Below are 19,952 nucleotides of genomic sequence, written 5' to 3'. Positions count from 1 at the left end.
AAATCGCTAAAAGAAAAGTGGTATATTATCTAGAAAGCAAAAGGAAAGTCATGTCGTCAATAATACAATGATAAGCTTCGATTCAAGCAGAAACGTTCCTCGTAGCTCGATATGGTTACTCTGTCCTTCGTGTACACTGTCCAATAACCACACTGATATCATCCATTTTGCCTATCATCAATTAGTGACTGTTCAGTGAACCAAGAATCAAAATTACACACCTCCTTCAATAGTAAGACCTTCATCAATAGCCTTTTCCATATAGGGACTATCCGCAAAAGGATCCAGCGCAATCGTAAGCGCCGCATTCAGCAGCCTCCTAGCCGCAAAAACCATACAGTCTGCAAGACTACTACTAGCTTCTTGTTCCGCTGCGACGGGGACATCGCCGGCGGTAGTGACGGTGGTGGTGGGCATATTACCCACATCCCCGGATTCCCATTTCTCCATACTTTCAAGCACGTTGTCCACGATTTCATGGCCCCAGAGATTATCCGTGACACCGTCCGAGACTGCGATTACGATGTCGCCTTCCTCTAGTTCGATGGTGTTTAGTACGGCTTCGGTGCGGGGTTGGTCTGCGCTGTTGGTGCCGAGTTGGTAGGGGCAGTCGAACCAGTGCCATTGTTCGCGCGACTTGAATAGGACCTTTTTATCGCGCGGTCGTATGACGGTGATTTGACAGTCGCCAATATTGGTGACGTAAAGTAAAGGGTTTATGCTATTTTGGTGTTTGTTGCAGTGGAGTAATGCTGTTGCGGATGTCGTTGTGCCCAGCCAGTTTTTGGTAGCTGCTATGGTTTCTTCGTAGGCCTTCTGTAGGAATTCGATGGTATCGGGCTGCGATTTGCAGGTGATCTGTCGCTCGCATTCGAGGGCCCAGAAATGGAGAATCAATCTCGACCATAGTCTTTTTTCATATTAGCACAGATCGGCGACAGCAAAAGTAGCAGGAAAATGAGACGTACGCTGCATGACCCTCAGGCTTCGTATGCCAGGCACCAACACCATCGTTTACCCCCAGCAAAAACTCACTCGCGAGAATCGCATCGTCTCCATTCGTCAAACCTCTGATCAGCTCATTCTTTACCTTCGGCCGTCTATCTTGACTCTGAAAATGCGTCGTCAACGGATCGGAGAATGAAGACGACGGAATCGAGACAAACGGAGGCGGAAACGGTCTCGATGGCCGTTTCGGCTGCAGAGCGTATCCCGTTTCAAAGTAGAACGGACTCTTGTATGATTTCTGGGTGTCGGAAGGGGCAGGTGTCCGCGAACCATATGCGGATCGGGCAACATGGTATCTGCGACACTGCGGAAAGAAAAATAGAAGCGGTAATTGTATGTGCGATCGCAGAACTCGGCGTCCGATCACGGTCGGTCTGGTCGTGGTAGGCACAATTAATGAGTAGACAGCCACCATACCCATACAGTGGTGCACCGAGGGCGCACGGAGATGGGTACGATCATAGCACCCAGCGGTGATGCATGGGGAGGTATACGAGAGATGCGCATCTGATCTCTTCGTATACAAGAAGAGCTGCAGAGGGATGCGAAGGAAGGAAGAGAAGCGTTGACAAAGAACGTCGCCGTATCATCGTCGGCGCGCTCTTATCCGATAAGACCCTCTTTAGCGCCTTAAATGGACTAGCGCCGGGTTTTTTGACAAATGATAAGCCTGCACTATGTATACTACTGCATCGTCATCTATAAAAAAAAAGCTCCCCCCGGTCAAGTCAATTATCACGAACAATGCTCACTCACAGCCAGATACAGCACCCAAAAAAATCCGATGCAGCTCGTTGCGAAGTGTGATTGCTTAAAAAAGAAAGAGAAAAAAGTGGCAAAAGAAATGGGACGACACGGGATCGAACCGCGGCTCTTCCGATCTACTAAGAGAAAGCAACTGAAGTTGTATCTTCAGTCGGATGTGTTCCCAACTACACCATCGCCCCTGATTGGTTGAATGAGCTGGCGATAAAATGCAATATATTTATTTTCATTCATCGAAAAGCTGTGTAACTTTTACTTACTAGCGGACTTTCTCTTTCTATCTACATATGGCATGCTATCTATAGTCAATGCATCTCTATAAAATGCTCTGCCCTGTCAGCACTCTATCCGGAATAATGCCCTGTTGCGCCAATACCTCAACCAGGCTATACAGCATCAAATCGCACCCTGCTGCTGCATTAATGCTCACTGCAACAGGCAGATATTTCGTCGTCTGAGTTACCCTACTCGTATAATTGAGCTGACCTAGGGGCAACACCACCTCAGGCACACCGGCCAGCTGACTAATACTATACTGATTCCAGACATACGACGGACCGGCCTCCTCGGGGCTTTCCGTCGGATAGTTGTCTCTATAGCTCGGCTCTCCGGGCCAGATAGGGTGAATCAGCAATGCGGAGGAGCACTCAGAAGTATTCGGACGAGGTATCAGGACAGATTCTTCAATCCACTGTTTGAAAATGGTTTTGTTAGCCAAAGCTTCGTCGAATCTTGCCGCGGTGTTGTTCGCGCCGTACGCCATGTTCATGGCTACTTGTGGATCGAGGTAGGGATGGTCGCCGCCGTATGACTCTTTATAGCTGTCGATGAAAGGGGAGACCACGTTATGGAATTGCTCGTAGCTGGTCATCAACGTCCAGACTGCGCCGAGCTGGTCGAGAGGATACATCCCTGTATGATTTTTGTATTCGGTGTAAAAATCGAAGATAGTCTTGTTGGTGCTGAGTAACTTCTCAAGTTTCGTTGTAAAGTCGTCATATAGAGCTTGAGCGGCAGTACTGCTTGTTGGAAAAAAGCCTGGTGATGGATATTCCGTAGTGTTGATTCCAGGCGTGTCGATGGGATATATCAACTTTTGCGGAAACTTGGTGTATGACTTGAGAGAATTATTCCCAGCTTGATACCATGCTTTCCCCCAGGAGGCGAAATCAGCTGCTGAGCGAGCAACGAAAGCTGGCGTATCCATATATGCGCTCATCGAAACAACTCCGGTCAGGTTCATGATATCCCACGTCGGCCTATTTCCAAAAACACCATTAACCGCCGCTGGCGCACGAATTGAGCCACCTGTATCAGAGCCGATATTCATATCAATCCAGTCATAATTTCCCTCCGCAGACGCAGCACCTGCCGATGACGACGAAGGATCCTGATAGCCATCTCCGCGTGCATTGAAGGGGTCATGGTAATCCACCCAGTCTGCTGTGGGCGCCTCACCGTTCGCAAACTGGCTGGTTCGAGTTTTACCAATAATGACTGCGCCGAGGTCAATCAAGTGCTGGATACTCACTGCCGTGCTGTTTGCAGATGGGTAAAGATTGAAATATGCGCGGTTCCCGGCCCCGGTCTTGAGGCCTTTTAGATCGTAGAGATCCTTGACACCGACTCGGACACCTGAAAGGGGCTTCTGCTCTGTTGGTGCGGGATAGTACAGTCGACTGGGCACGGCGACTGTTGCTCCGCCGTTTGTTAGAGGAGACGTTGACGAGAGGACTTCGAAAGTTTTGTCCGTATTTTGCAGGACTCCGTAGTAAAAGGATCGCGCGGGATCAGCATAGATTCTGTATGCGCGAAAGAGCGAGACTACAGAATGCGTGATTTGAGCAAAGTATGGACCTGGAGGTAGACACTCCATCTCTGTCAAAGGTGATGACTTGTTCAGAGGAATAACATGCTTGGCATGTGGCTCTTTCGGCATTGTACCGCTTATCAAGACGACTATTCTCGTCAATTACCATCCTAAAATATACCCCCGGAAGATAGGGCTTACATGTCTCAAAATCCGACGTCCAAACATCATCGTCCTCCCCAAACTTATCCAAAGCCTGCTGAAGCGTAACATTTCCAGATTGTACCACATGCGTTATCGGTAGCAAACTAACCGCATAATCATCATCTGGCTTTCCCAGCGGAGAATGCGATGTCTTGACTGTAATCTGCTCCAAGTCAGACATGACTTTTTCCTTTCGCTCTTGATGAAAATCGCCTACCTCAGGTTTCCCAGGTAAATAGTAACTCGCATTCCCCAGCGTCACAGTCCGACCTAGATCACGTACGCCGACAGCTGCACTAGCCAATACAGGCATCAATGCCAAATTGGCAAAGATAGTGTCGCGAAACAGCATATTGATTCTCATCTCACTTGTTGGAGAAAACGTGAAACATGCACATAATGAAGACTGTGGGAAGCTACACTACATATACCACCAGCGTGATCCTGCTGAGTGGAGCTTATCTACAAAGTCGCTAGCCCTAAAGCCGACGGAGGATTCGACGCATTTCCTATCGGGGGAGGTGGTCGGCATAGAACCTTTCCGCATGTGGGAATTCTTGATAACGAGCGATCGGCACCAAGCGAGTCTTTATCTGTTAATGAAAAGAAGATTGGTGAGTAATAACTTTGTATAAATTCTGTTCTAAATATCATCGATCTGGTCTCGGGAAGCTAGCAGCTGCGGTCGTAACATCATAAGTCGTAACATCGTTCAAAATATTCATAAGCAAACACCACTGAAATCTTTTTGAAGAAGCAAAAATTGCGAATCGAAGACATGCTTGAGACTGTGGACGTGATATCGAAATAGAACGGTTCAGGCATACCCAAAGATATCATATTCAGGCCGTGATGGAACGATGCGCTGTTTGATCATTTCCTCTCGGATAATGTTGATACCTGCAGCTAGTTCACGGCAAGCGAGAGATTCAGGCAAGTCTTGCTTGAGAGCAACCAAGGACTCATATGTCAATTCGCCCATGGCGGTACTCTTCTCGCGAAAAGTAGCCTGGTAGTCAGGTTTGTACAGGTGGTATCCGCGCATCCATCGACTAGAGCATGGGCAGCGAGTGTTTCCAGACCTAGTGCACAATCGGGAACAGCTGCACACGTCAAGACAAATGCACTTTTGCTCGCTGGCGTACCTTGCGATATTGAAATTGTTCTCTTCTCGCCGCAACTGTCCGATGGTCTTGCCCTCAATTCTCGCCAGAGCGCACATTCGATGAGCACACTTCATGTTCTCGGCCCAAGCAGTGGCATTTTCCACAGAGTCATAAGCACCAGGTGATTTGAACGTGGCATGGTCATACTTGTAACTCGTGCGAGGATACATGGGAATGTACTTTTCAGCGAGAAACGCCAAGATGTCGATAGGAAGATGGCCTAGAATAGGATATAAATGACACCAGTGTCGAAACGAGTGACATTGGGGGTCCTGGATCGTCTCATAGACATGCGCACGAAAGCCGGTATGGTCAAGCGGTAGAGTCCCATGCATGCGATATTTTCTGGTCATTTCCGCAACGTAATAATTTTGGTGATAGCTGATCATCCGGTCGTCAATTGCTGAACAAACACTTTCGTCTTCCAAGGCGCTCTTACACATAGCCAGTATTGAGTAAATGTGTTCTGGCTCTGGCATTTGTGGTTGAGTCTTGGACCGTCGCTTTTGCCCATTGCCGACGAAAGACGTGCAGAAGTGAATGAGGCCGACTTCAATGTCCAATCTAGCATACAAACAGGAATAGAGATTCTCAATGGCAAGGATGAAATCTATCACAGACCCATTTTCTAGCTCTTTTTCTACTTTTTCAACGTATGCCAAGATACTGCCAGAAGGGGTGTGAAGCTGCAGAGAATTAGCTTGGACATGCACAACTGGTGACAAAAGAACTTACATCTAAACGAAAACTTCGACACATGGCAATGAAAATTTTGGCAATGCCGTAGACAACGCCGGTTGCACCATACACACTCTGCCATTGGTAATCTAGTTTCTTCGTGTCACCAGACAAACCACTTTTGTAAAGATCGGCCGAGTGGGAAAGTTTGTAGCACCACTCCTTCGAGTTGATAGTATACAGAGTGCGGCCATCTTGTGGTGTAGAGAAGAGACGATGGGGAGGTTTGAGCACAGCGAGTTGATCAATGTCCAGAGAGCATGCATTTTCTTCGGTTTCCTGGCTCTCTATGGAGCAGAGGGTGTTCTGGGTCATGTTACTGAAATGCTGCCCGAAGGAGTAATGTGATGGGCTTGACGAAGGCGTGGTTTTCGCTGAATCCATGGTGTTCCAGACGAAGGTCAAGTTCTGGTGGAACTGTAACTAGACGTTCTTCATGTATGTGTATCGGTGTATGGGGTATGACAAAGAGACAAAGCGATTCCGATAGATTATGGAGATTTATGGTCGATGACGGGCTTCATCTTGTCGAAGGGCCTTGGGTGAAGTCGAGCCTTTTATATTCCATGATCCAAGCAAGATATCTGCATCAATTATGAAGCAGGAAAAGAAGGTTGAATTGGTGAATGGGATGGTGTTGGCAATAAGGTCGCGTATTGTGCCTCCTCACCGTGATCGGACAATCAGGGCAGCCAGGCAAGCAATGGCGGCCCTGAGTGGTTCAGCCCCTCAAGGAAGGTGGCTCCTTCCTTGTTCGGAAGTCGGCGTGAATAGAAAGAGAAAGAGCAATTAGCCAGTCTCACGTGATGCCCACAACTCCTTCGCTTGATTCATCTCGACTCGACCTTGTTCATTGTCGTTTGCAAAACCATTGAGCGTTCTCAATTCTCCATTCAGGGGTCCACGTTGTGACATGACAATCGACGCTTAATTCTATTATACAGTCCAAGCAACTTATCAAACGCGGAGTCCTGTGCATGTCCCAGACGCCATCTTACAGCGATTCGACCAACACCAAGTCACAACAATGGCAGGCCTATTCGTCTCAATCAGATATAAAGTGGGTCAACTTCAATTGGAAGCGGAATCTCGTGGGCTGGGCCAATTGAGCGAGGCAAGTATAGCTCTGGGATCTGCCAGAGCAGCTTGTTTGCTTCTTCGACGACGTTGGCATCAATATTGCGGCACTCGCGAACAGAAAGTGACTAGCCACATATTGTCAACCTGACCAAAGGACTTACTTATTATACATTGCTGAACTCACCACAAGTGACTTCAGGTTACGAACCCATTCCAGACCTGTATCAATATCATGGCACTCCACACTGTCAATTGACTTGGTTGTGCGAATACCATCACAATTTTCAACCCACAGCACCGTGAGCGACGCCCCAGGAACTTTCTTATCAACGCCATCTTTTTTATCTTCATCATCTGCATCGGAAATACCTCCAAGCCAATTTACAAACTCTGGCTGGACCGCGGCACAGGTCCTAAGCTTTATCACCTTCAGTCTTGGGTTTCTCTTGACCAACATACGGAGCTGCCATGGCGTGATACCTGCTCTTTCGAGGATCAGACTCTCCAAATTAATTATATTCAGCCCACATTTGACAGGGCCAATCCCAATCAAAGAATTCCATGCGGTGCTACCTTGAGCGGGTGCTGTCCAATACTTATAATGCAGAGAGGTATCTTTCACAAAAGTATGTTCGAAGCGAAGAGCCAAATGTCGCAATCTTGATCCACAACTTGTCCCAATTGCCATCGTTCCTTCTTCGTTTATGTTGTATGCCAGAAACTCCAGTTCGTCAAGCGAATGACCATATCGACTGACTATCTCGGCGAATATTTTGTTTTGTGCGCGAACCGTCCGCTCCGTCGAGATCGAGTGAACGAATCCTCCATCATCTGAGGAGACCATGCGACAACTCCCTCTCGATGTACGTTTTGATACTGGGTATTTCCTCGCTGCTGAATACTGACTGCTAATCCTCAGGGGCAGCTTGCACTCCTCAGAACTTGCGTATCGTGTGGTTGGAGGTAAAACGATCCGTGCTCGATAGCCTTCAATTGTCCTTTGCCCTATCGCAGGTTTCGGGCTATGTTTTATGCCAGTACCAAGGTATGCGACAGTCGCATGAACTCGTTTGTGAAAAATGGCGAGATGCAGTTTTTCCATACAATATGTATGAAGTTTATAATTGGACTTGGAAGTTGCACCAAAGGCAAGCAGTGCCGGGATAGGGACATAAGACAGGATCACAAAGATGACCTCAACAGGAAGTCTGTCAAAGTGGTCGGCCATCGCGATTCAACTGCGAATTGGAGTAAATGACTTTGTCTATCTGTCTTTCTCTGAAATAGACGATGGACCTTCTTCAAAATACATAATCCCAGGGTCCCTTGTAGTAGACTACACTATTGTTTCAGTGACTATAACACAGATGACATGATTGAATCATCTGTGATCAGAATTGAAACTTGAAGAGAGAGGTTTCTCAAAGCAACAAGATGTTATCTTTCTTCGTTTGACGGGGTCTGGGGGGACACTGATCCTTATATGTTGTTGATACTATAAGAAAAGACCCTTATTGAGTCATCACCTGAGTTTCTAAGCTCCAGCTTATATATTCCATGCCTTGCAAAGCATGAGCACAAGGACGAGATCCCACCTGGACCCAATGAGAATACTATGCATGCATTTATGGCACAAAGAAACACCTCGCGTGTAATTCGAATCGTTTCATTGTTGTCTTCTGCAGCACAGCGCCGACTTTCATCTATTTTACTTGCATCCAATTGGATACGCGCCGTTAGGCAACGTCTTGAGTCAGTCTGCAACTGATATGGCTGAAGATAGGCCCAACTGCATAATTAGGAAAATGAGTCCTAGTCTTAGAGGTCGGTAGATTGCCCTATGATCCCACGCATATATGAGTGTGACACTCCTGTCTCGGTTGGAATATATCACGACATCTAAAAGTTAGTGTGATTCGAAATTGTCGCCCTCCCACCATCCACGTCGCCCTATAATTGATAGCACTTACTTAGACGAAGCAAGCCAACAATATTCAGAAATATGGAGTCTAGACTGGTCAGCATGGCTCTAGTCTTGCTGCACCAAAATGCGGCGCAGTCACAGTTTCTCCGCATGGGTCGGGTTTTTCAACACCAAGGATTGCTGCTAGTCATACAACATATATGCATGGTCTCACGACTAGAACGCGAAGAAGAAAAAGAAACGAAAGCTTCCGTTTCGTGTTTTCATTTGTACGCCGAATGATCTTGAGGGGGATGGATGCTACCCTACCTGAGAAAATGAGGAGAACAGTGGCGCCCTTCAGCATCTAAGCGCTGACTATATACGAAAACAAGCGCTAAATTAGATATCTCACGCGGAGGAGCCAAGTCGTTGTTTGTGATTTTACTTGCATCGATGCAATAATTGATCATATTAACATTCGATACCGATGGGCACGTGCACCTACCTTATCTCAATATCATGGCACGAGTCAAGCCTGGAACCATGTGAGGCGGACACTTGATTCGCTATGCTTATATTTGATTTTGATACAACTGGTTTCAATTGTTTTCGTGACACGTTGTCAAAAAAAGAAAAGGGAATCCATCATGCCTATAGCACCTAGGTATACACCTAATACATAATCAGATTTTGCGCTCGTTGGAGAGATACGCCGGTGCTACTTCATTAATTTACCATATACTTCCAAGTTTGGCGCACACGCTTTTTCGAATCAAGGCTTTTGTTTTGTCAACAATAATCTAGTTCGTAACATGGCATATATGCTCGAATTACAAAGCGCCAACACCCGAATCTTCAACCCAACTTCGAACCGGCTCAACGTCAATCGCACTAATACACGGAATTTAACCCTGAACACGGAATGTCCTTCCACTCGCCGTCTTTCGTTCGCGTTCTTCGTTCTCGGGTCTCGCACGATTAAGGACTGAGTCTGTTAGTGACAATCGAATGATATTGAATGTACAGACACGTACCTTGGAGGAAATCAGCGGTACGCTTTCGCATACGAGTGTGGATGTAGGCCTGTAGAAGTCAACCAAACGAACCGTGAAGGCATGACAGAACGGCTTACCTTAGAAGCCTTGATGTGGTAATGGAAGTAGTCACGGAAGGTCTGGATGTGAGAAATGCTATCGTAGCGGCGTTGAGGTGTCAGGTGTCGAGGGAAGAGGACTGAAACGTGAATTAGTAGCCACCTCGTCCTCGATGACGAACAAGATAAACTAACCAAATGTGATATAGCTGTATTTTCCATCGCCAGAATTCTTCAATCCTGGTATACCTTGCAGCTCGAGGGGAGGGTCGTTTCGGAAGAGCACTTGAGGGGCGTTCTGGAGCGATTGCACTCGTCTTCGAGCGTCGACGAATTCCTAGACAAGGTCAACATGTTTTAAATGTAACTTGTATATAATCGCAAACAGCTCACCTGCAAGAAAACCTTGCCAAATATACGATCTGTCTCTTCGCGAAAGATTGTGCTGAAAATGACCGTAACTCGGTCATGACTAGACTTGATATAAATAGCCTCTTCTTCTCGATAGTGAATCGCCATCACTTCACCACCTTCCTTGACACCCTGCGGAGCAGACTCTGAGGTATATTTCGACGCTTCCTCCGACAATTTCGCAAACTCATCAAACGCACGCTCGAACGGGGCAGCCATGACATTGCGCTTAAGCAGCGATAAGCGTCCAATCAATTCCTCCTTTCCCTCTGCATCCGCCGGTAGGTCTTCCAAGTCGATCTGCACGGAAAAGTCGTATCCGGGCTCCGGGTTGACGATGTATGGACCATACTCACGCTCGAGGACTTCCTGAGCACCGTACTGGACCAATTCGCGGAAGCACTTGAGGGCAATTGAAATGAGAATTTTGGTCTTGGATTCGGGGGTAGAGAGGTGGAATGTGACGCCGTCAAAGTCAGAGACGACTTGGTCTATTGAGACGGGGGCAGCACTATATGGTTTGGAGATTAGCTGGTGCCTGATGAGCGATGCGTGGATTGTTTCTGCGGGGCTGCATACCCTGAGAAGCGCTCTGTGAGAAGCGATTGGATGAGCACATTTTGGTAGTCGAGGAGAAGCATTATGGCGACTTGTGCATGACACTATAATCCGTCCGCAAGTGAGAAATAATTGGGGAGTGCTCAGTGTTGTGCTGTGTTGTTGTTGCGAAGTGTATACTAAGTGGGCGTTCGTCATGGCAGCTTCCCATGCGACCCGCAGGTCCCCCCGCACACCGCCTTTGCCGACATGGCTGCTGTAGTCAGCCGTACTTGCCCTCGATTTTATCGATAGCAGAAAAGAAAAAAAGTGCGGAGGAAGTTTTGGAGCTGCCAGAAAAAGTTGTTTTTCTCAGCACGCTGTCAAAATGGTCAAAACATATCTGTGAGTTTGTCGCAGAATTCACCTACATATTTGAATTGTGGTACTAAAATTTCACAGAAAATTCGAGCATTCAAAAACTTTTGGCCTCGTCACCTCGTCTTCCTCGAATGCCGTCTGGACCAAAGACGAAGATGTCCCCGGTGCTGAACGACGCACAGGCGCAGGACGTGCTATAGTCGGCGCAAACGAAGAAGTTCTCTGCTGGGATGTCAAAAAAGGGGAATTACTGGGCCGTTGGCGAGACGCAGATTGCAATGCTCAAGTGACCGCGATTACACAGAGCAAATCAGACGAAGATATCTTTGCCGTTGGGTATGCGCTTCCTGATATATTCTGCTCTTTGTGGGCGTCAGCTAATCTTTCGTGCTACTAGATACGATGACGGAAGCATTCGACTATGGGACTCGAGAATGAATACAGTGATCATATCCTTCAATGGTCACCGAAACGCAATCACGCAGCTCGCCTTTGACCAGTCCGGCGTTCGATTAGCCAGTGGCTCGAGAGATACAGATATTATTGTATGGGACTTGATTTCGGAGGTTGGATTATATAAACTCAGAGGTCATACGGATCAAATCACATCATTGAACTTTCTATCACCGACAGACGAAACCAACGCTGGTTTGACGGACCCGAGCGAGACGGGCGGTTTCTTGCTTTCCACAGGCAAAGACTCGCTTATCAAGATTTGGGACCTTTCCTCAAGACACTGCATTGAAACTCACGTCGCCCAGAGCAATGGCGAGTGCTGGAGCTTGGGTCTGTCCCCTGACCAGACCGGTTGCATTACAGGTGGTAATGACGGAGAGCTAAAGGTGTGGTCGATCGACGAACAGGCTATGCAGGAAATTGCCAAAGAAAGAGAAGGTTACGAGAACAAGAAAATCCTTATTGAACGAGGAAGCTTTTATCGACAAAACAAAGATCGAACAACTGGAATCACTTTCCATCCTCGCGCAGACTATATTGGCATGCACGGAGCGGAAAAGGCTGTTGAAATATGGCGCATTCGTTCGGCAACCGAAGTACAGAAGAGCATTGCAAGGAAAAGAAGAAGAAAGAAGGAAAAGGAAGCTACAGATGGAAACAACGTTGAGGATAAGGATGAAGCCAATGACAACACGCCGCCGCCCATTTCCGAAGTGTTTGTGCCGCATGTCATTGTGCGCACTACAGGAAAGCTGAAGTCTTTTGCTTGGATAACGACGAAGGCTTCTGGCAATTTGCAAATCTTGACGGCGACTACGAATAATGAAATCGAGACCTACCGTGTTGTAGCAGCTGGAAAGAAGAAAACCAAGGACACTGAGGAAGTCGAGTACAGTCGCAATTTGGCGGTTGATTTGCCCGGGCATCGGACTGACATACGGTCTTTGGCTTTGAGCTCGGACGATCGAATGCTAGCATCCGCATCTAATGGTACTTTGAAGATCTGGAATGTACGAACACAGAGTTGTCTTCGAACTCTTGATTGTGGTTATTCGCTATGCTCCTCTTTTCTGCCCGGTGACAAGATCGTCGTGGCCGGTAACAAAAACGGCGAACTAGAGGTCTTTGACATTGCCTCTTCGACACTCCTCGATACAATTAAAGCTCACGAAGGCCCAGTGTGGACATTACAAGTCTATCCCGACGGAAAATCCATGGTAACAGGCAGCGCAGACAAAACCGTTAAATTCTGGGACTTCAAAGTGGTGCAGGAAGAAATACCCGGTACAAAGAGAACGACACCGAAGCTGAAGCTCGTGCATAGTCGAACCTTGAAAGTCTCCGATGATGTTCTCAGTGTAAGATTCTCTCCAGACGAAAAGCTTCTCGCGGTTGCTCTGCTCGACAATACTGTCAAGGTATTTTTCGTCGACACGCTGAAGCTCTTTTTGAATCTGTATGGTCATAAGTTGCCCGTCCTCAATATGGACATTTCATACGACAGCAAAATGATCGTCACATGTTCTGCCGATAAGAATGTCCGCCTCTGGGGCCTGGACTTTGGTGATTGCCACAGAGCATTCTTCGCGCATCAGGACAGCATTATGGCAGTGGCATTTATGCCGAATAACAATGAAGGAAACGGACACAACTTCTTCAGTGCCAGTAAAGATCGCGTGATCAAATATTGGGATGGAGACAAATTTGAGCAAATTCAAAAGCTTGAAGGTCATCACGGAGAGATTTGGGCACTTGCCATGAGTCATTCAGGCGAGTTCCTTGTTAGTGCTAGCCACGACAAGAGCATCCGCGTATGGGACCAAACGGATGAGCAGATCTTTTTGGAAGAAGAACGTGAAAAGGAGTTGGAAGAGCTATACGAAAATACTCTCACTACATCTCTTGAAGACGAAGAGAACGGTGAGGAGAAAGCCGAAGCTGTTGATGCCAACAAGCAGACTGTCGTTACGCTCATGGCCGGTGAAAGAATTATCGAAGCGCTCGACATGGGCATGGAAGATTTGGAAGTCATGCGGCAATGGCGGGAAACCAAAGCAAGAAACCCGAATGCAGCACCACCACAACGGAATCCTGTGTATCTGGCCTTGGGCAATCTTACAGCAGAACGCCATCTACTCAACATTGTGCAGAAGATTCCCGCTGCTTCACTTCAAGATGCCTTATTAGTGCTTCCATTTTCCAAGCTCGAAGCCCTTTTCACTTTCCTCGAGATCTGGGCTAGTCGCCAGTGGGAAATCCCGTTGACGTGCCGTATACTCTTCTTCATGCTCAAGACACACCATCGCCAAATCGTCTCGAGCAGGTTCATGCGACCGATGCTTGATCGGATCCGGTCCACACTTCGCGAGGTTTTGGCCAAACAAAAGGATGAAATGGGCTTCAATCTTGCAGCTTTGCATTTCATAGGCGGCCAAATCCGCGAGCAAGGAAGCAAGAGCTACATTGACGTCGATACATGGGAAGACAAGCAGGTTTCGACGACCTCCACTGGCGTCAAGAGAGGTTATGTGAGTATTGCTTAATTACATCGCAAGGGGATAGCATTTTTGGCGTCATCAGAGTTTTCTACAAGGCACAGAAAAAGTTTTTTCGTATAGATAGATATCCTGGATTGAATGTAAATTATGCCATATACTATGATTAATCCTATTCAGTGCCTCTATTGCATGCATATCATCCGCGTATAAGAACCTATATTCGACTCGACCTACACTTCTTGCAATTAGCATTGACCACACCAAAAAAATCATGACATGGAAACAAGAGCGAGGAGATATATAATATTGATTCCATCAACCAAAACTCTCCTCATCACAAGGCAGCAGCAGCAACACAATAATCGCTCCTCAGCAGAACCAATTCTAAGCACCGACGACAAACAAAACCCAGTCCTTCTTTGAGGATCTAGAATTTCGTCTGGCATACCTTTTCCGGCTCTTCCTAATAGATTGAAGGTTCAAAATAGTTCTCATCATGTGAAATGGAGGATTTTTTGTGTGCTGCGTTTGCTTTTGTGTTTTTTTTTTTTTTTYTCCTTCGGAGCAGGGTCGGGGAGAGCGAGGATTTCGGTCGAGGAGTCGTGGGATGAGGGTCGGGATGTGTACCTTATTGAGTATGACAATCCATCATTGAGGATGTCGGTGCTTGTGAGCATACTTGTATTGAAATTGTTTTGTGTTGAGGTTGCGGATAAAAAGAATTTTTGATTTGGAGAACAATCCCCAGTGGGGCTCAATGGCACGTGACCTTAAAGCTCTCAACAAATGATGGGCCACCAAATTCTGGTGCTTAGTTTATCAGTCTATCTTTCCTCCCCAGCTTTTCAATACAACGTCACTCAGGTAGTGGACGATGATCACCAGATCCATTCATACATGCATGTATATCTCCCCTTTTAACCGCATGAAGTATTAGCCTAATAGGCTATATACTCCGTACTCTTCACGTTGATGCGGAGCGCGATCTGATGATGCTACCTAGGCAGTTCTCAGCCGTTCATGTGAAGTCAATACCACTCTACATAATAACACATAGCAAATCAACTGCATTAATTAGTACAAACTCTCGTATTGAGGACATTGAGACTCCTGTCATGCAGATCGCTCAAATGCCGGCGTGGCTCCGAGCTCTACCCCGGATTTCCAGCGTGTATAACGGCTGGCGGGGKAAGAGKAATATCTTCTCTCTGCTACTCCAGCAATGCCTTTCATTTTCGAGATCGTCCGAGCTCTACTTGGGATTAGCGCAGGTGCCGGCCTATCTTCGGGCTATACATACCCCGGACTGAATACTTGGACACGCAGCGACTGGTGGGATATTAACTTAGCCCATCTGAACCTAAACAACAGCATACTATATAGGTAGAGACCAGGATCTACATTGCCCCGATTTCAAGTGCGATAATGTCACCATGGAGATAATTCCCTGAAAGGTAAAGAGTGCCTGTGTTCCCCGCAATTTCGGCTATATTTTGTCGTTGTATTCTTCACAAACGGTTCCAGTATGTATATACCTAGATAAGTTGCTATATAGGCTTGCTGTTTCTCCGCTCAATGAGACCTATGTTGTAATGGCTCSTCTCGATAATTCACTCAAGCACTTGACCTAAATATACGAAGTACCTTGGTAATGACTGGCACCATGGGTGTATCTCGACTTCTCAAATACGCGGCTTGGGCACTCGCCTCTGCAGCCCTCACTAACGCATCTCTTCAGATAGTCCCAGGCGCAACCTGGACTTCCGTAAGAAATCATATCTGTTCATTTCCAACTACATCTAAACTGACTGTCCAGCCCAACACCCACGCACACATCCAAGCCCACGGCGCCGGCGTAATCGAAGTAGCCGGGACGTACTACCTCATCGGCGAAGACAAGACAAATGGTACCTACTTCCAGCACGTCAACTGCTACTCCTCAACAGACCTCGTGCAATGGAACTACGTCGGTCCACTGTTGACCGTTACGACAAGCGGTGACTTGGGTCCTGAACGGATCGTCGAAAGACCGAAGGTTATTTACAATTCTAGCACGAAGAAATATGTTCTCTATATGCATATTGATGACTCGAGTTATGGAGAGGCAAAAGTAGGTGTTGCTACGAGCGATAGTGTGTGTGGAACCTATGAGTATTTGGGAAGTTGGCAGCCGTTGGGGTATCAGTCGAGAGATATTGGGTTGTTTCAGGATGATGATGGGTCGGCTTATTTGCTCACTGAGGATGTATGTTGCAATTTCTCGGATGAGCTTTCTTTAAGCAGTGACTGATTGTGTAGAGAGCGAATGGCTTGCGAATTGACTCGTTGACGAATGACTATCTCAATGTCTCTGCGGCAGTTCACCTATTCTCAGACATGGAGGCGCCTGCAATGGTGAAGCTGAACGGGTATTACTTCATGTTCGCCTCACATCTCAGCGGCTGGGCTGCAAACGACAACGAGTATAGCTATGCTACCAGCTTATCGGGTCCTTGGTCAAGTTGGCAGACATTCGCCACGGTGGGATCAGATACGTACGAATCTCAGACAAACTATATTCTACCGTTCCCCGGCAACAAAACAGTCATTTATATGGGCGACCGCTGGGTGTCCACTGACCTTGTCGCGAGCACCTATGTATGGCTTCCGCTTACATTCAGTGGCACCACTGTCACAATGGCAGATTATACAAGTTGGGTACCGAGTGTCTCCTCGGACAGCTGGTCGACTGCTCCATCCGCTAATAGTTATTATGGTGTGAATGCCACACTCACCAATGGCGCCGTCATCGTGTCGTGTTCCGGATGCTACGATAATGAAGCCGCTGGATATATTGGTGGCTCATCTCACGGAACCGCGACTTTCACAGGAATTACGACAACTTCAGCGGCATTATCGACTGTGCAGATTGTGTATCGAAACGGAGATAGTACAGCTCGATATGCTAATGTGACGGTCAATGGTGCGACCCAGCTGATTGAATTTTTGCCGTCGTCGTCTCCTGGAACCAGTGTGATCAATTGTAATCTCAAGGCGGGCTCGGGTAATGAGATTGTCATCACGACGACTGATGGAACGTATGGGCCGGATATTGGTACGCTTATCGTGCCACAGAAGTAATTGGCCCTCTTCACACAGTACGGAAAGGGTATTAGTGTGATATGACCGGTTGTTGATTCTGCAAGGTCATCTGTCGCGTGGTATGAACATCGAATCAAGATGCTAGTCAGACGCGATCCAGCATATCAAACGACCATATATTTTTCCAATGACTTGTAAGATCTTTCAACAATATATGATTTGATAGCACGGCCAAGAATAGTATTGAAAGCAGCCGTGCCAAATTCCAGAGCGTGTAAGGGATCAAATAATTGGTTGTGGTGGCTATGCAAGGTTGCAGATCATACGTGCATCTGAGCATACCTACCTAATTTGATTGTCCTCGGCTTTACCCTCGAATCTTCGCTATGCGCGAACATATCGATCGGTAGGCAGCCGGAAGGGAGACAGAAAAAGCAAAAATAAGAACGACAAAATGAAAGTCCGAGAATCTCACATCATAGATAGGTCTGAGAAATTCGATGGTTGGCTGGTTCAGTCGTACGATGATAGTCCGAATTTGAATCGATTAAATATGGAGAAAAAATGTCGATGCTCGAAAGTGACTGCCACTGTGCTGGTAACACATCCCCTCTATAGTCCGACAATTCCTAAATTAAGATCTCTCTTGCGCTCGAGGATATCGCCTGTGCATTTTTACCTTCGTTGCTTGATGTTCATTTGTTATTCGTTGTCTGAGTCCCTCACGACTGGATTCGTCGTAAGTATTCGTTTTGTGGCTTCAAACACGGTATAATCCACAGCAATTTCCGATTTTAGATCTTAAATGGCGAAGAAAGGAGAAGCAGAAGTTAGGCAGGCCATGGAGAGACAGTCAAAAATGCGCGGGAACATCATCCTTCTTCCTCAACCGAGTGATGATATGGCGGATCCGCTGGTCAGTTGTTTGCTCTTTGATCCTCCGCTGCTAAAAATTGTCTGACGGGTTGCTGCTTAGAATTGGAGCCAGCGCAAAAAGTACACGACTCTGGGCATCCTCAGTCTGGCTGCCTTTGCTTCCCATTGCGCTGCTATCGGGAATCAGCAGGGCATTAGCTCACAAGCTGATCTTTATCATAAAGGCCTGAATGACATGGCCGACACGGTAAATTCGATCAAAAACTGTTAGAATATGTAATTGACGTCTCGTAGGTTGCCACAGCCATAGCTGGACTTGTGGCAGGACCTTTGTTCCTCATGCCGTTGATACATATATTCGGCTGCTGCTCAGTACTTTTATGGAGCATGGTTGCAGCTACTGGTGGTACTATATGGTCCGCTCTCATGACCAAGCCGGATCAGTATGTTGCATTCACACTCTCTCGTCTGTTCGTAGGGTTGTTTAGCGCGACACCAACTATTTTGGGACCGCAGATGCTGGTTGAAATCTTCTTTCTCCACGAGCGGGGCACTGTTTTCAATTTCTTCATGGTATGGTCGACATTTGGTACAGTCATAGGACCAACCTTAGGCGGGTTCATTGCCGACCATGCCCCGTGGCCTTATGAGTTTTGGTGGACGGTAGCTTTGCAGGGTGTAGTCATTCTTCTCGGTATGCGTTGCAACGGTGGCTTGGAAAGCAGCAAAAGACTGATCACATTTTTCATCAGCATTTCTCTTCCTAGAAGAGACCGGGTTCACTCGAGAGGACCGAAAAGTGTATCCCCTTCCACCTTCAAGTTTCGTACGAAATCGAGTGGCCACGTACTTTCCCGGCACGCGCGTTGCACGTACTGGGGGGTTAAAAGCAGCAGTGAGTGACATCTCGATATGTATCTACTATCTCTCGGCTCATCATATCCAGCTTCATTCCGCATGGGCGCAAATTTTGATTGGGGTCACCCCCGTAACCATCCTAGTTGGGATCTTTATGCTAGGATTGTCCGGATGGTTTGTGAGTTTCAATACTCTCTTGAGTGTCTTCTTGCAGGATCCCATCGAGGCTGGGGGTTATGGGTTCTCGGCTCAGCAGAATGCAGCATGTAAGTACTGGCTGTTCCGGTAATCGTGGATTAAGTGCTGAATGCTCGAAGTCACCTTTACGATGTGGATCGGAGCCGCTGTGGCACTGATCTGGGGCCATTTCTTCAACGACCGCATCCCGTTGTACTTTGTCGCCAGATACTCGGGAACTTGGAAGCCTGAATACCGGCTTCACGCACTCTGGGTTCCTGCGTTTCTCGTACAGCCGATTGGGTTGGGTATAGTGGGTGCCACACTGCAGTATCACCTGCATTACATGGTCCTGGCTGTCGGCACTTTCCTTGTCACAGCCTCGTCTGTCGCCATCAGTCCCGTCGCAATTAATTATTTAGTTGAATGTTTCATGAAATATCCAACGGAGTTGAACTGCATCTTGGGGATATATCGACTAGGTATAGGCCTGGGAATCCCATTCTTCATCGATGCTTGGGTTGCACAAGTCAGCATTGGCTGGGTCTTTGGTACTATGGCCATTTTGTGCTTGGTACTGTTCGTCCCAATCGTCATTCTCATGCTATATGGCCATGCAATTCGACAGATGGGGTTTGCTGAATTGCACGAGGACGAGGAGGGAGCTCAGATTATGAAGGAAGAGACTGAGAAATGATCAAACAATGAGAATAGATCTTTGAATTTTTCTTTTGATACCCTAGTTCTTTTAGACAATAGATAGATAGTGGTCAAAAGAAGAAGTTTAAGTTGAGATTTAAGTGGAAGGAACGACTGATAGTGAAGTTTCTGCCTCAGGCTGTTATCGGTATCTTATCGGCGTGGAGACCACGCACGGACCATGTGGTGAGCCAGCGGCAGAAAAAGT

At 47.1% G+C, this 19,952-nt stretch overlaps 5 protein-coding genes across 5 annotated transcripts; 2 read left to right on the top strand and 3 right to left on the bottom strand.

The window, feature by feature from the left end:
- Window positions 1-213: 213 nt before the first annotated feature.
- BHQ10_005362 (uncharacterized protein) lies at window positions 214-6,075 on the bottom strand (the record flags this gene model as incomplete). Its single annotated transcript, XM_040877830.1, has 7 exons — window positions 214-910; window positions 969-1,312; window positions 2,204-3,732; window positions 3,785-4,083; window positions 4,615-4,839; window positions 4,933-5,639; window positions 5,689-6,075. 7 exons carry the CDS (start codon window positions 6,073-6,075, stop codon window positions 214-216), a joined length of 4,188 nt encoding a protein of 1,395 aa, XP_040733866.1.
- A 665-nt stretch (window positions 6,076-6,740) lies between these two features.
- Window positions 6,741-7,241, bottom strand: BHQ10_005361 (uncharacterized protein; the record flags this gene model as incomplete). Its single annotated transcript, XM_040877829.1, has 3 exons — window positions 6,741-6,896; window positions 6,956-7,184; window positions 7,231-7,241. The coding sequence occupies 3 exons, from the start codon at window positions 7,239-7,241 to the stop codon at window positions 6,741-6,743; spliced, it is 396 nt and encodes a 131-aa protein (XP_040733865.1).
- Window positions 7,242-9,582: 2,341 nt separating this feature from the next.
- On the bottom strand, window positions 9,583-10,822 carry BHQ10_005360 (uncharacterized protein; the record flags this gene model as incomplete). The annotated part of the gene is made up of 6 exons (XM_040877828.1): window positions 9,583-9,662; window positions 9,712-9,760; window positions 9,810-9,910; window positions 9,966-10,107; window positions 10,164-10,692; window positions 10,761-10,822. 6 exons carry the CDS (start codon window positions 10,820-10,822, stop codon window positions 9,583-9,585), a joined length of 963 nt encoding a protein of 320 aa, XP_040733864.1.
- A 284-nt stretch (window positions 10,823-11,106) lies between these two features.
- Window positions 11,107-17,173, top strand: BHQ10_005359 (uncharacterized protein; the record flags this gene model as incomplete). The annotated part of the gene is made up of 6 exons (XM_040877826.1): window positions 11,107-11,123; window positions 11,181-11,435; window positions 11,497-14,083; window positions 15,792-15,818; window positions 15,870-16,298; window positions 16,352-17,173. 6 exons carry the CDS (start codon window positions 11,107-11,109, stop codon window positions 17,171-17,173), a joined length of 4,137 nt encoding a protein of 1,378 aa, XP_040733863.1.
- Window positions 17,174-17,975: 802 nt separating this feature from the next.
- BHQ10_005358 (uncharacterized protein) lies at window positions 17,976-19,742 on the top strand (the record flags this gene model as incomplete). The annotated part of the gene is made up of 5 exons (XM_040877825.1): window positions 17,976-18,050; window positions 18,111-18,257; window positions 18,305-18,704; window positions 18,763-19,134; window positions 19,186-19,742. The coding sequence occupies 5 exons, from the start codon at window positions 17,976-17,978 to the stop codon at window positions 19,740-19,742; spliced, it is 1,551 nt and encodes a 516-aa protein (XP_040733862.1).
- Between the last annotated feature and the right edge of the window lie 210 nt (window positions 19,743-19,952).

The sequence above is a fragment of the Talaromyces amestolkiae genome, assembly GCF_001896365.1.
Source record: "Talaromyces amestolkiae strain CIB chromosome Unknown scaffold9.1, whole genome shotgun sequence".
Taxonomy (NCBI): domain Eukaryota; kingdom Fungi; phylum Ascomycota; class Eurotiomycetes; order Eurotiales; family Trichocomaceae; genus Talaromyces; species Talaromyces amestolkiae.
The sequence above is the reverse complement of the archived record's forward strand: the minus strand, read 5'-3'. Positions and strand labels throughout refer to the sequence as shown.